The sequence below is a fragment of the Etheostoma spectabile genome, chromosome 8 (genome assembly GCF_008692095.1).
Source record: "Etheostoma spectabile isolate EspeVRDwgs_2016 chromosome 8, UIUC_Espe_1.0, whole genome shotgun sequence".
In the NCBI taxonomy this organism is placed as follows: Eukaryota; Metazoa; Chordata; class Actinopteri; order Perciformes; family Percidae; genus Etheostoma; species Etheostoma spectabile.
The window spans coordinates 32,780,586-32,794,326 of NC_045740.1; the positions used below are offsets into that span (position 1 = coordinate 32,780,586).

Genomic DNA, 13,741 nt, shown 5'->3' on the forward strand with positions numbered 1-13,741 from the left:
TTTTGATCCGGCCCGCATATCGATTTAGGTTCACTATAAATTTTGGCAAGCCTAGTTTTTGTCACTTTTCTGAATTTTTTTTCCTGCACTTTTTTCAATGCTTTAAGGGCTTTTTTAGACAATTTGTTCGTTTCTTCTGGCCATTTTGGTACTTTTTTGAGTGTTTTTGCTTTTTCTATGGTGGCTAAGAACTTTTTTGCCAACTTGTTTGGGGCTTTAGGAGGTCCAAACTGTAAGTGAGAAAGTTATATGTGACCTGCAATAATACAGTAAAAATATTTGACTTCTTAAATGAAAGCATGTTAATAAACTATACATGTCTGGTTCTTGATGTGCTTCTCATTTTCCAGTCTGGCCCTAGTGAAGTTGAGTTTTACAGCCCTAGGATAGACTGATGTATGAACGAGTTCTGGAGCCCGTTGTCTCCAAACGAGAGAAATCCGTCTCGCCTGTTACAAGGAAGAAGTTCAGAGTTCAAAACTTGCACGGAGTCGGAAGAGATGCTGTAAGCAAATCAGAACATGCTCTTCTTGTGAATTGTTTGAAAGGAGTGTTCAACAGGTTGACCAATGATCATAGCGCAAACTATGACTTGATTTATATCATTTAAGTTTTAGGCTTTGATAGTCTGCTGCAGCCGTTTGGATTGGGAATGGCGAAGTCCTCCTTTCCTGCCATGGATCCAGATTGCCTCCCTAAGCATGAGGGTTTCACAGGAAACGATGCATGCATGTGATCCAGCGCAGCAGGTTTGTTCTCTTTACACCATGTCAGAGCTGGATTACTTTACAATTTTTCTGGGGAGGGGCTTAGCAAACTTGACAGTATAGCCCAGCTGATTCTGTATTTTTTGAGGCCAACACTGATATTGTGCAGTGTAAAAAAAATCCAACAATATATTCTATAGTATAAAAAACACAACATAAAAAAGCAATCTTGATACAGAAACCTTAGATTATTTGTGACCAGCATACATACCAAGCGGAATATTTTACAGTGTAAACTAGAAATCAACAAACTGGGTAATGGTGACTCCGTTTCTACGTGGCCGCAAACCTAGATCAGCATTTCTGTACGGCAATTTATCATGCAAATGATGTATTATATTACAGATGTGGATATAGCTAAAATAAGTTAACATGAGTCAATATGGCTGTTTGTAAATTATTTCAAACATACACTGTATTTGGGATTTCTGGACTGCAATTTGACTCTGTTATCAACAGTGGATCTAAGACGTCAAAAGCTACAGCAGCGCTTCCCCTTCCTCCGTAGGCTTCAATCCTTTGGAACCAAATGAAATCACAGCGTCATGCTGTGCTGCAGCACATCCTGCCTCAGCAGCCCATCTGCAAAACCCCAAACTAAATTATATAAGGAACTCAAATATTGTGCTAAGATCAATGGTCAACTCCTTTCAAACAATCCACGAGAAGATTATGCTCATGTCTTCTGACTCCGTGCATGTTTCCGATCCATCTTCGTCGGCTTAGCGAGGATTTAGAGTCCCTTCGTTTTCTACATCAGTCTGTCCTGTCCAAACCAAAACCAGTGTGCTGCCAATTCAGATCTGGATCTGAGCAAGTCATGAAACCTGTTTCTTTGCCATTGCTGTTAATGTGTTTTCATATTCTCAATAATTAGTAATTATGTTTTTGTCTTTTTGTTGAGCAGAGTTGCTCGGGAATGCAAAATGAATTACAGTGTAAACTGACAATAAAGTTGCATTGTATCGTATAAGCTGATTTATTGTTTGGGCTCTAACCCGTAATTAGGATGGATGATGCAAAGAGTGGCTTTGAAATTAGAAATTACATGAATAATGAAATATTTATTGCATGAATGTGTATCAATGTGTTCTTTTTCAATAATAAGGAAACGACCTACAACCTCTTTCAGGCCTACAGTTCTGTCCTTCGGCAACACTGTAGGATTTAACCCGGAAAACTGATTCTGTCGAATCGTTCGTCTTCACAAAAATAATCGATTGTACTTGGCTGAGTGTGTGATTTGATAAGAGTGTGGTTTGTGCTGTGTGTTGCAGTCTGACCATGGGCCAGCTGTACGACAAGGAGAAGGACCAGGACGGCTTTCTGTACGTGGCCTACAGCGGAGAAAACACCTTTGGTTACAACGCGGGGCTAACACTTTGCTGAATACCAGTCTCCCCCCCCCCCCCCCTCTCTCTCTCTCTCTCTCTCACACACACACACACACACACACGCAGGCCCGACATATACTGATGCACAATGTTTCAAACATTGGTCCTTTCAAGGAATGCACCGTCACACTTGGCACAGTTATTTACGGTCGATTTTTGATACTAGAAAATACACATTTTATGGTGAAAATGAATGACACCAAAATGCTACAATAACCAAACGAGTAACAAACAGACTCAGATGATCATCAGTGTCAAGAAATGCTTGACCCAATGCTTGGTCCTTTCTCATGATTGCTGTTTAAAAGTTGTGGAGAGAAATATCGTTAACACTGCCGTACAATAAGAATAACAACGCACTTTATAGGCACGTCAGATATTCATTTTCCAAGTATCTACATCAGTATTACAGTAAATAAAACAGCTCATTTAGGTTTGACACGCACACCCACACACGCACACCACCACCACACACACACACACACACACACACACACACACACACACACACCACACACACAACACTCACACACACACACACACACACACACACACACACACACACACACACACACTCTTACATTGCTCATTACCCAATCATGCTCTATTTTCTTTCAGTCCAGCTTTGTTGTCACAGATATTTTTGTTCAGCTGAAGTGAGAAAGAAACTCTATAACCATGTGACTATCTAACCACATTATGGATGTATTTGTGTGTCTCTTTCATATCATCATCATATGTATAAAAACGGTGTGTATATTTAACTTTAAAGCCACAGGTACACGCAGCACTGCGATAGGCTGTGAGAACAATAAGCATGTGAAAGGAGGCAGCTCATGCTATCGAGACGGTGAATGATGGAAGCTGCTAGGAAGGAGGCAGCCGGTGTAAAGTTCAGGGGCGATCCTAGGATCAGAGCTTTAGGGGTGCCTGGAACCCTTTTAATGGCATTTTTTTTAAACATTATTCTACTGTGCTAACTGTGCATTTAACATCATTTTGGACCACCATCATAGGGGAATCGCTATAAGACACCAACACTTCTTAGAACACTTTAATGCTGAGCCACAGGGCCACAAAGGTCAGGTGTTATTACACATTAAGTTGGAAATGTATCCCTGAAGAAGTGACATTTCCAAAATGCAGTATCAATAACTTTTGATAATTAGAGATATATGCAATTTGAACTAATGGCTGACAAGCACTATTTTCTGAAAATGGCTCAGAATTTTGTTTCTAAATGAACTAGGCATCTAGATTCTGGGTTTAGTTTCACGATATTGTGATATTGCTAGAGCAGAACTCCTTAACTTAGTATCAAGTTTAAAAAAAGGCTAAAATGGCCCCTGGTGTAGTGTGTCCAGCTCAGGGCCAAGGCCAGGGCCAGGGCCAGGGCCAGGGCCAGGGCCAGGGCCAGGGCCAGGGCCAGGGCCAGGGCCTGTCCTTCCCAGCCTGCCTGTTATGTAATGGCACACTGCGTTGGCCAGCAGCAGGACATAAACCACAGTGACCTGCTTATGAAATCCAACACTTTACTTGAAGTTTACAGGGTCGGATTGGGACTTGTTTCTAAAAACGCTGTAGTTAGCTTTTGATTCGGCAGTTAAGGTGATCTAAGGTTCTGCGGAGGCTCCACGCAAAGCGTTCTCCGTACTCTACGTAAGTGGCCTGATGTTTCTAGATGAGCATTTGTGACTGCGTCGATCTCTTTAGGAGAATAGCAGAGCTGGTGTGTGTGTGTGTGTGTGTGTGTGTGTGTGTGGTAGAGTGAGTGAGAGAGTAATGGGATTATCTTCAGAGCGAGTAGTGACTCTAGAGTCCTAGTGAGAGAAACAAAAGGTCTCCCCTGTTCTTTCTGCCCACGGTGGGAGATCTGTAGCAGGAGAAGTTAACCCTCTCCCAAAATGCAACGCCAGGGCTGAGCTACGTGCGTCGCCGCGACATGTAGTTACGTTTCTTTCGAGAGGTGCACGTCAGGCTACAGTGTAGGGTCCGTGTCTCCATGGACCTACGTATGTTAACAGAAACATAAATCACGTTTTACTGTTACTGCTTTACTTTCAATTTGTTTTTCCACATTTGAGGTTTAAGCATTGAAGCCGTGTGAAACCCACTTTAAGACTTGTGAAAGCTTGATTCTTTAAAAATTCTAAAAAGGGATATTTCACTCATTTGTCTCATGCAGACCACATTGGACCAGGTCTAGAAAAAAAATACTATACATAGATGTTTAAAGACCAGACTCCCTTATCCCAGACAGACTAAAGATTATTTTCCTTTTTCAGATTTGTGAAAGCTTCACAGTTATGTTATGTTTCCCTTAACGTTAGCTGCCGATTCGGACGCTGCGAACTGGAAACTTCAGCGTTGTTATTTTTTTACATTGTCATCACAGGTCACCTATCTGACAATTATAACCACATAAAAGTTCCTCTTCTTTTATTATTAATCTGTAACATTGTGTTCCAGAAATACTGACGCAGAGTTGCACTTTACCTGTTCTCCCTCGACCAATGTGTCTAGCGCAACATCAGTTAGCGCTTCCTACATTCCCCAGAATGCCTTTCGACAACCTCAGACATTTATCTTATCTCAGCTTAAGTTCAAGCACAGCTTGTCTTTAGAAATGATGACTGCTAATCCACTGTGAGCCATCAGCACACAAACAGGTTCCCCATAACATCACAACATCGTTATCTATGACATGTAGTAGTTTTGTTATTTGTTCCTGGAATGAGACAGATACACAATATTTGTCTTTGCACATTACATCTTTTTCATATGTTAAGCTGATATGTGGGTTAATAAAATCACTGGGTGACAGTGCTTTCACATTTAATGATTAAACACACATATTTATTCAACTCAAAAGGCCCATGGTTAAAGTATACAATAGTGTAAGTCTGGTTTTTACATACTTGAAGTGAAGTGTTGCTCAGGTCTTTGGCTGCACGGTGTCGTCCTCCTCTCTCACATGACTGGCTGCACCTGTAGTTTCTGGAGTGGAATCAGAGCGAGGCGTGTTTCCATCTTTTACCCGACCCATTGAAGTATTCATATTTGTGCACCACAAAAGCTGATTCGGGCTTTTAAACATAGTATGTAGATGTGTAATATATTGATGGAATGCTATGATATTCAGTATTGTTTTTATTTCATCAGTGCTGTATGATTGTTAAATATATCTTAAAGACATAAAGGAATTTTAGATATTTGAAAAAGGTAAAATAGCTGGAAAACCTGACCAATAAAAATGAATGTAAAATGAATTGAAAGGTGTTTGTCTCATTTACAAATACAGTGTAGAAAATCTGCTTAGAAATATTGGATAGAACGACACAATGCAATTCTGCTAAATAAAACACCACATTTATTATTCATTTCACTTCTTTTCATTTTAAACAAATTGTATATCAAAATACAATACACATTTTCTTTAGGCTCAGTCTGCCCCCCCCAGCCCTGCCCCTGCAGAGCGGGGTGTTCAGTGGAAGAGCAGGAGGTCTCTGTCGCTGCGGGGCCACAGAGGGAAGGCCTGGCTGTGGAGCTGCTGCCAGGCCTGCTGAAACCACGGGGAAGCCTGCTTGTAGTCCCAGTAGGTCTGCAGCCCGGAGCTCCTGAACAGATGCACATTTATAAAAAAATAATAATTAAAAGAAGAATGAGGGGAAGAACCTTTTTCTCCTTGTGCAGCATTTCAGTTTAATGCTTTTGGTTGTATTATTGCTATTGCTATAGATAAAAGATCAAGTCTGATGATACTCTGTATTTATCTTAAGACAAAAAACAGCAATGATTTGACACTAACAAAATGTAAATTACTTGTAATTTACATGCAGTACTTGTGTTTTGTATTTGTGACTGCAGTCTGTGTCAGAGTAACAGTGATGGCGTCCCGGGACACTTGAACAGAGCCATCATTAATGTTAGCAGTAACACCTGTGTTACTACGACTAAAACTATGTCTAAAAGCTAACTGTTAGAAGCTTGGCATGTGCCAACCCACAATCACGTTACTTCATTAAGAACACAATCTATTTTGTTCTTCTATCTATATCTAAATCTATCATTTATGTCCTATCAGACACAAAACTCTATGAACACAGACCAATGACACTGACCTCAGTGGTCTCTCCTTACCAGACATACCATTGTTGTATAAAGTGGTGTCATTGTATCCTGGGGCTGTGTGTATGAGTGTATGAGTTTGTATGAGTGTGTATGAGTGTGTGCCCATCCATGTGGAGGCCAGCCTAGGATCAGGTTATCTGCTAAAATGCTGATATACAGAGAGACCCCTGTTCTCCCTTTGGAGATGATCCTCAGCCATCTCTCTCTCCCACACACACACCCACACACACCACACCCCACACTCACACACTCCACACACTCACACACATCACACACACACACACACACACACACACCCACACACACACACACACACACACACACACACACCACACACACCAACACACACACAATGTGAACAGGCTAACACTGTAATGTGAGCCTAAATGTAACATCCAAAGACACAGTGAGAGCCACAGTACACATAAATATGCAACACACACACACACACACCCACACACACACACACACACACACACACACACACACACACACACACACACACACACGTTGTTGTAATCTCGAGCAGGCTACGTGACAACATTTGAAGGACGATATCCCAGTCCGTGCAGTAGCAGCATTCCTTTAAGCCCTGTTGCACGTTGTTTTTATAATGTTGTTACTTGTGATGGCTGGGACATATTTTGACTTATTGCTGTGGGTAGTTTGCTTCACTGTCGAATGGACGTTCTTGAGCAGCAAATGAGAGGAGAGTAACACAAAAGGACAAATTGATAGAAGCCAGACCCCCGTTTGGAGATCTCTAGTAGTGTTTGGGGTTGTTTGACCCACAGAGAGATTATGAAAGAGCCTGTTGTTGGGTACCTGAGGGAGGGGGGGAGTGCTGAGGGATCCGTGGCCGCTACCAGAGACAGGAAGGAATGGAACAGCTCCAGTTTACACAGACGAGACCTGAAGACACAAACGAGCAGTAATATTACTCCAATTTGGTCAAAATGAATAGTCTATAGTGATAACATTCAGTAAACCAGGACTTATCATTTGTATAGGACTACAACAAGTATTACATATACAGTATGTCTAATTGTCAACTTTTTAAATAATCCGGATTTTTGTTAACCTTCCTGTTGTCATTGGGAAATCCCATTTTCAAAAAGTTTCTATATCAGATATTTGGGTTACATTCAACCAAATAGTCAAGGAAAAATAAAGTGGATGGTTCCATAGAACCGTTCCTCTTCACAAGTTAACTACTTTCATTCAGTTGGAGAAAAGAAATGACAAAAGAATGTTAAAAAAGTGATAAATGTTGGGAAAAGCCTACCTGGCTCCAGCCGTGCCAGAGGCCTTCTTGGTGACTCCGTGTCTGTAGCCGTTGGCGGTGACATCTAGCGGCTGCTCTGCTACATCACACCAGCTGATGGCTGACACACACACACACTCACTCAGCTACTAAAGAGTACTTTTTTATTGATGAATTTATGACTTATTTGAGAGGAATTTGGTTTATTCTGCTGAAAGACTTCTGGGATCAGTCAATAAACTGAAATGTTGTAACAATCTTAGATATTCTACATTAATCCAACTTTACAATGCAGATGTACCAAATGTTTGGCCCTGAATCCCACAGAAGCCAAAGATCTTGAGTTACACAGTGGGAGCTGCTGCTCCTGCCTCTGGTCACTGAGGTTTGACAAACTCAACATATTAAAATACTTATTTTGTACTGTACATATTGTGAAGATTTCAGAATGTAAAGGTTTCATGAAATGAAAGGGTAACTACCCTTTGTTTCAACCTGTTTCCCTATGTTTGTGTGTGTGTAACTGATAGGAACAACAACCTGTGACACTGGTCCAGTACTGTGTGTGAACACCAGCAGCCGCAGACCGGGCTGCAGTGGAACCCTACGGGGCAACAAAAAGTTCTGTTGTTGCTACTGACAGGCTCAGATTAATATTGTGTAATCAATCTGTATTTTACGATGCTAAAATTACTGTTTATTTACATGGAGTCTGGTGGGTTTAGCAAATGCAACTTTTCTTTTTTTGAAGGATCTTACTCTTTAACAGAAAGGTTGACCTCCTTAGAAATCCTTTCCATAATGTTGTCAGACACTTAAAATATTAATCTGAGTCTGTCAATAGCAAAACGAGCACTTTTATGAACGTAAATACAAGCTGGATAATTGTCCTTCCATTGGACCTTCCATTGGAGCTTGTTTCTCCACTGCAGACTACAGAGATCTCTCTTAACACTGGACCAATGTTACAGATTGTTGTTCTCATTAGTCACTTAGACACAGAACATGGGAACATAGGGTCCAGGTTAAAAAAAAACTGTAGTTCCCCTTTAATTTTGACTCATAAAGATGGAATAGAAGGCCAGATGGACTATAATTAGTATTTATTATGATTTCTTCAGTACTTCTTCAGTGCTTCTTTCTGGTCACTGAGACCAAACTGTGTGTGCATGATGATCCTACCAGCTCCACAGGGGGAGATCCGTCCCTGTCCGGCCTTGTGCTGCAGCTGGGTCTGGGCCTGGCTGAAGGGGAACTCCAGGCTGGACTGGAGCAGCACAGGCGGACACACAGAGAAACCAGCAGGGAGGTCTGATACATGGGAGCACCTGGGGAGTACACGAGGACTACATTCAAAAAGGTAACACGGGAGGAAAATGCCCTCCAACGTACTAACACTGTCAGAACAAGAGACTGGATCACATCACTCCAGTCCTCACTGAGACAAAGAGACTGGATCACATCACTCCAGTCCTCACTGAGACAAAGAGACTGGATCACATCACTCCAGTCCTACTAAGCCCAAGAGACTGGATCACATCACTCCAGTCCTCACTGAGACCAAGAGACTGGATCACATCACTCCTCCTCACTGAGACAAAGAGACTGGATCACATCACTCCAGTCCTCACTAGACCAAGAGACTGGATCACATCACTCCAGTCCTCACTAAGACCAAGAGACTGGATCACATCACTCCAGTCCTCACTAGACCAAGAACTGATCACTCACTCCATCCTCACTGAGACCAAGAACTGGATCACATCCCTCCAGTCCTCACTGAGACCAAACTGGACACATCACTCCATCCTCACTGAACCAAGAGACTGGATCACATCACTCCTCCTCACTAGACCAAGAGACTGGATCAACTCACTCAGTCCCACTAAGACCAAGAGACTGGATCACCCACTCCAGTCCTCACTGAGACCAAGAGACTGGTCACATCACTCCAGTCCTCACGAGACCAAGGACTGGATCACATCACTCCAGTCCTACTGAGACACAGAGACGGGATCACATCACTCCAGTCCTCACTGAGACCAAGAGACTGGATCACATCACTCAGTCCTCACTGAGACCAAAGACTGGATCACATCACTCCAGTTCCTCACTAAGACCAGAGACTGGATCCATCACTCCGTCCTCGCTAAGACCAGAGACTGGATCACATCACTCCAGTCCTCACTAACCAAGAGACTGGATCACATCACTCCAGTCCTCACTAAGACCAAGAGACTGGATCACATCACTCCAGTCCTCACTAAAACCAGAGACTGGATCCACTCACCCCAGTTCCTCACTAACCCAAGAGATTGGATCACATCACTCCAGTCCTCACTAAGACCAAGAGATTGGATCACATCACTCCAGTCCTCACTAAGCCCAAGAGATTGGATCACATCTTCATAAATGTGGACCTGAGAGACTATTCCAAATAGTTTCACCCTGGAGATGAATTTGATATTTAATTTGGTGGAATAAAGGAACCTCTGAACTGTTTGTTTTTTCATATTTCAGATGTTATCCACAAAGCAAACAAGTAGGGATGTGCCATATCATATAATCTACAATTATACCGGTATCATTTTGAATATGTTGAAAAAAATGAATACCATTATAATGGCATTATTCCAACTTGTTGACTGTTTAGGTGTGCATTTTGATTCTTACTATTTATATTTCATACAGAATATGAATCTCACTCTGATTTGTTGTTTACCAACTAAAGAAGTAGAGATGCATTTCTTTATGTTTGAAGGTAAACTGTTTTAACGCATATTACATACTGTATAAAGTATAACACTCATATGGCCCACCCATACTCTAGACATGGCTTTCTTTCAGCTTTATGAAAACTATCTGTGTCAGTGGTTGTTTGTCTTTGTCAGAAAATAAAGATATACAGCCATAGCAATTTCCAAAAGCCCAAGGTGGGATCAAAATTTACACAAATTTAAGATATTTTATTCATAATGATGTTATTAACTCTAAATCTTATTGTTTCAGCAGCATTCCTCCTTACCTTGTAACCAAAGCCCTCTGCATAGCCTCATGGCTGTAGGGACACTGCCCCACCACCACGGTGCTGAAGTAGAGCGCCTCCTCTAGGTAGTGGGACAGCAGCGCGCCCTGGAAGCCCAGCACCCCCCAGCGGGCCAACTTGTCACTGCAGGAGAGGGACAGAGTGGCTTCTCCTCGCCCGGGTTTTACCCGGAGCACCCCTGTGCTGTGGTACCCTATCCCAGGGTGCCGAGGGTCGGCTGGGCCACCCGAGACGCACTTGGCCCCCGTTCGGTGAACGTCTGGGACCTGGTAAAGCCGTCCTGCACTGTCACAGGGCCCAGTTTCCACAGGCGTTTTTGCAGAGTGACTCTGTGATGGATCCTCACTAGTAGATGAATTTGAAAGGAAGGATTTCTTTGTGTCTCCTCTGTCCTCTCGATTATCCTCCGCTGTCTCCTGTTCCTCCAGACGGGGCAGTTTAATGTTTTTTCCTTCACTGGATTCCTCAGCTTTTCTTTTCCGGTCTCCTCTTGCATCAGTTCCTTCATGGCCCTTTCCAGATGTGACAGGAGGGCAGGGCTGAGACCGGCTGTCAATCATGGGGACGATGGCGGCGTCTCCACCTAGTAATACACAAGACGTTTCAGACTGATCTGGGCTTCCTGGACAAAGCGCTGGGGACAGGGTTGAGCTGTAGCTTTGTGAAGGCTGATCCTGATGTTTGGGACTAAAGCGGTCTGATAAGAATCAAAGGCCCCGACATTTAGATCACACACGAGCGCAAACTTTCTTCTTTGTAGGAACGAAAATAAACAGAAACTGTCAAGAAAGATATAAAAAAAATCATACAACAGCTCAGTAATCGAGGAAACACCATGCACTACATCTCAGACAAAATATATGCTTACATAAATAAAGGAAATCATTTCTAACTTTTTTCCTAAACAAATTAAACATAGAAATGAATATAAAAAGCACCACTAAAAAAGGAATGATACATTGTATAACGTTATGATACAAATCTCTGAGCTTTCGCAAAATGCTGCAGCCTTTCCTGCTGTGCTAATTACACTAGTTGATATTGAGATGATGTTATCAAATTGATACATTGTGCAACCCTAATACATCTAAATTGCAACATGAAAAAAGTATGACAAATCATATAGCTTCATTTAAATCCTGTCGATCATCTCACATAAGAAGCTGGAGGTCGTGTCAAACTAATTCTGTGGAACAGACAGTGGTTAGGTCCACTGGGAGCACGCTGGACTCACAGGGGGTGTGACTGGTAAAGAAGAGGAAGGAGACTCCTGGCTGAAGCCTCCACCTCCCCCGCTCATCTGCCCCACAAAACACAGAGCTGACCCCACCACTCACGGCCTTGTGCAGCTCCTGGATCAGGTACCTACACACAGACACACACACACACACACACACACACACACACACACACACACACACACACACACACACACACACACACACACACACACACACACACACACACAGACAGAGAGAAAGACCCCCAGACACATTCAAACACACGCAGATATACAGACACACACAAGCACACGGCCACACAAACAAACAACGCACACACACATGCGCCAACATACACACACAAACACACACAGAGAGACAGACCCACAAACACATACAGACAGACAGACAGACACACACACACAAATGGTATATATGGTAGCAGCCTATACTCCCGGTTTCGGATGGACAGACTCAGCATGGAGCAGCAGAGCCATTAGGGAGAGAAAATATACTAGAAATACATACCTGATACATCCTCTTCTAGCAATGACTTCTGCATGGCTGTCATTTAGTATGTCACCTAAATGGAGGAGAGAAAACCAAGAGAATTATCTTAACAATGATTTGTCCACTGGACTTTTACGGGCTGTCATACATGTCGGTGTGACACACAGGTTGAGAATGGATCTGTTGTAATGTCTAATAGGGAAGGGTTTTTTTTTTTTTAATATGACACATAAATGCACCATTCCTATTTGGCTGTGCTGCCAAAATAAACTCAGATAATAAACTACAGACAGCTGTACTCAGCACATAAAGAAGACCAAAAATATGAATTATGGTAACATGAATAACACCACACACACCATTGGGGCTCATAGCTGTCCGTCCAATACATTTGGTCCCAGTTCCGAGGGAAACAACCTGCTTCTCCACTGTAAAAGAAAAAAGGATTTGATATAGTCATCACATTTGTCTTCTTATTCCAACTATGGCCTTTTATGGGTTTGTGTTCTACTTTTGTTCTGGTTTGTGTAGCTGCTACTTCGCATTGCCTAACTAAATATAGGCAAAATTTTATTATGATTTTTTTTTTTTAATTATTATTTTTCAGAACATTCAAACTTTGTAATACTGTGCAGCGTGACTTGGACTACTCTGTGTTCTGTTCACCCTTGAAGTCTCTTTTAACTTAACTTAATGTAACGTTAGCTTATGGCTACTGATTTTACCAGTAACTTCAGCTAAAAGTTCACGTGTGTTGCTTTACACATTGTGGACGAAAGACGATATGAAAATTAAAAACGTTTTGAAAAAACTTTTCTACTCCACTTATAAAACATAGTTGACACAATGAGCAAATGAAATATGTAATATTGTAGGTTATGTCGCTGTCCAACCTGTGTCAGAGTCAGCACACCGGGTGATTTGGACAACAGCGGCCAGCAGGGTCCACTCTCTGCCCGGCTCAGGCTTCCCTCTCCGGGGAAGCTGCTCGAAGCGCTCGTAGCACAACTTAGCGATTTCATCGGCGTCCACCATGTTAACCCGGACAGGCGCGTGCATGGAGGCATCCGGGCATTCAAACTATGATTAAAGTTAGTGTCAAAGGTATTATACACAGTCACGGTGTCACATGAACAATATCTGTTCCATACTTTCGATTAGCTCCGATCATCTCCGCTGCTTGGAGGCATCTCGAGAAAAAGAAGAGGTTACTTCCGGGCCGAGCCAAGGAATACTTTCACAATAAAGGTCCTTAGAACTGAAACGCTTACATTCATGATTAATACAGTATTTATATCTAATATATTACTAATTGGAGCACAAAGTAGTATCCTCGTAGTAAAGGAAAACAGTTGTAGTAGATTTTATATTAAAACGTTGTTGGCCCATTTGCCATTAAATATTAAAAA

The 13,741-nt window shown here is 42.2% G+C and overlaps 2 protein-coding genes and 1 long non-coding RNA gene across 3 annotated transcripts in view; 1 reads left to right on the top strand and 2 right to left on the bottom strand.

The window, feature by feature from the left end:
• Nucleotides 1–387, bottom strand: part of LOC116693500 (uncharacterized) — a 5,379-nt gene extending 4,992 nt beyond the window's left edge. The window contains exon 1 of the long non-coding RNA XR_004332936.1: nt 285–387. This is a non-coding gene — a long non-coding RNA (uncharacterized LOC116693500). The remainder of the gene's footprint in view (nt 1–284) is intronic.
• Nucleotides 1–5,430, top strand: part of LOC116693480 (gamma-aminobutyric acid receptor-associated protein-like 2) — an 11,337-nt gene extending 5,907 nt beyond the window's left edge. Inside the window, exon 4 of the mRNA XM_032522484.1 lies at nt 2,045–5,430. Within this exon, the coding sequence (XP_032378375.1) occupies nt 2,045–2,156 (112 nt within the window). The 3' untranslated portion in view covers nt 2,157–5,430. The remainder of the gene's footprint in view (nt 1–2,044) is intronic.
• A 151-nt stretch (nt 5,431–5,581) lies between these two features.
• Nucleotides 5,582–13,382, bottom strand: LOC116693416 (tRNA-specific adenosine deaminase 1-like). Its single transcript, XM_032522388.1, has 9 exons — nt 13,226–13,382; nt 12,692–12,760; nt 12,351–12,405; nt 11,837–11,967; nt 10,582–11,185; nt 8,739–8,884; nt 7,578–7,677; nt 7,118–7,204; nt 5,582–5,778 (listed from the first exon to the last, which is right to left on the bottom strand). Exons 1-9 carry the CDS (start codon nt 13,365–13,367, stop codon nt 5,646–5,648), a joined length of 1,467 nt encoding a protein of 488 aa, XP_032378279.1. The 5' UTR covers nt 13,368–13,382; the 3' UTR covers nt 5,582–5,645.
• Between the last annotated feature and the right edge of the window lie 359 nt (nt 13,383–13,741).

Coding starts and splice junctions, on each gene's coding strand:
- LOC116693416 (XM_032522388.1), bottom strand. CDS start 13,367: ATGGTGGACGCCGATGAAATCGCTAAGTTGTGCTACGAGCGCTTCGAG. Junction 12,761..13,225: donor GTGTGCTGACTCTGACACAG/GTTGGACAGCGA, acceptor TTTCTTTTACAG/TGGAGAAGCAGGTTGTTTCC. Junction 7,678..8,738: donor GATCTCCCCCTGTGGAGCTG/GTAGGATCATCA, acceptor TGTGTGTGTCAG/CCATCAGCTGGTGTGATGTA.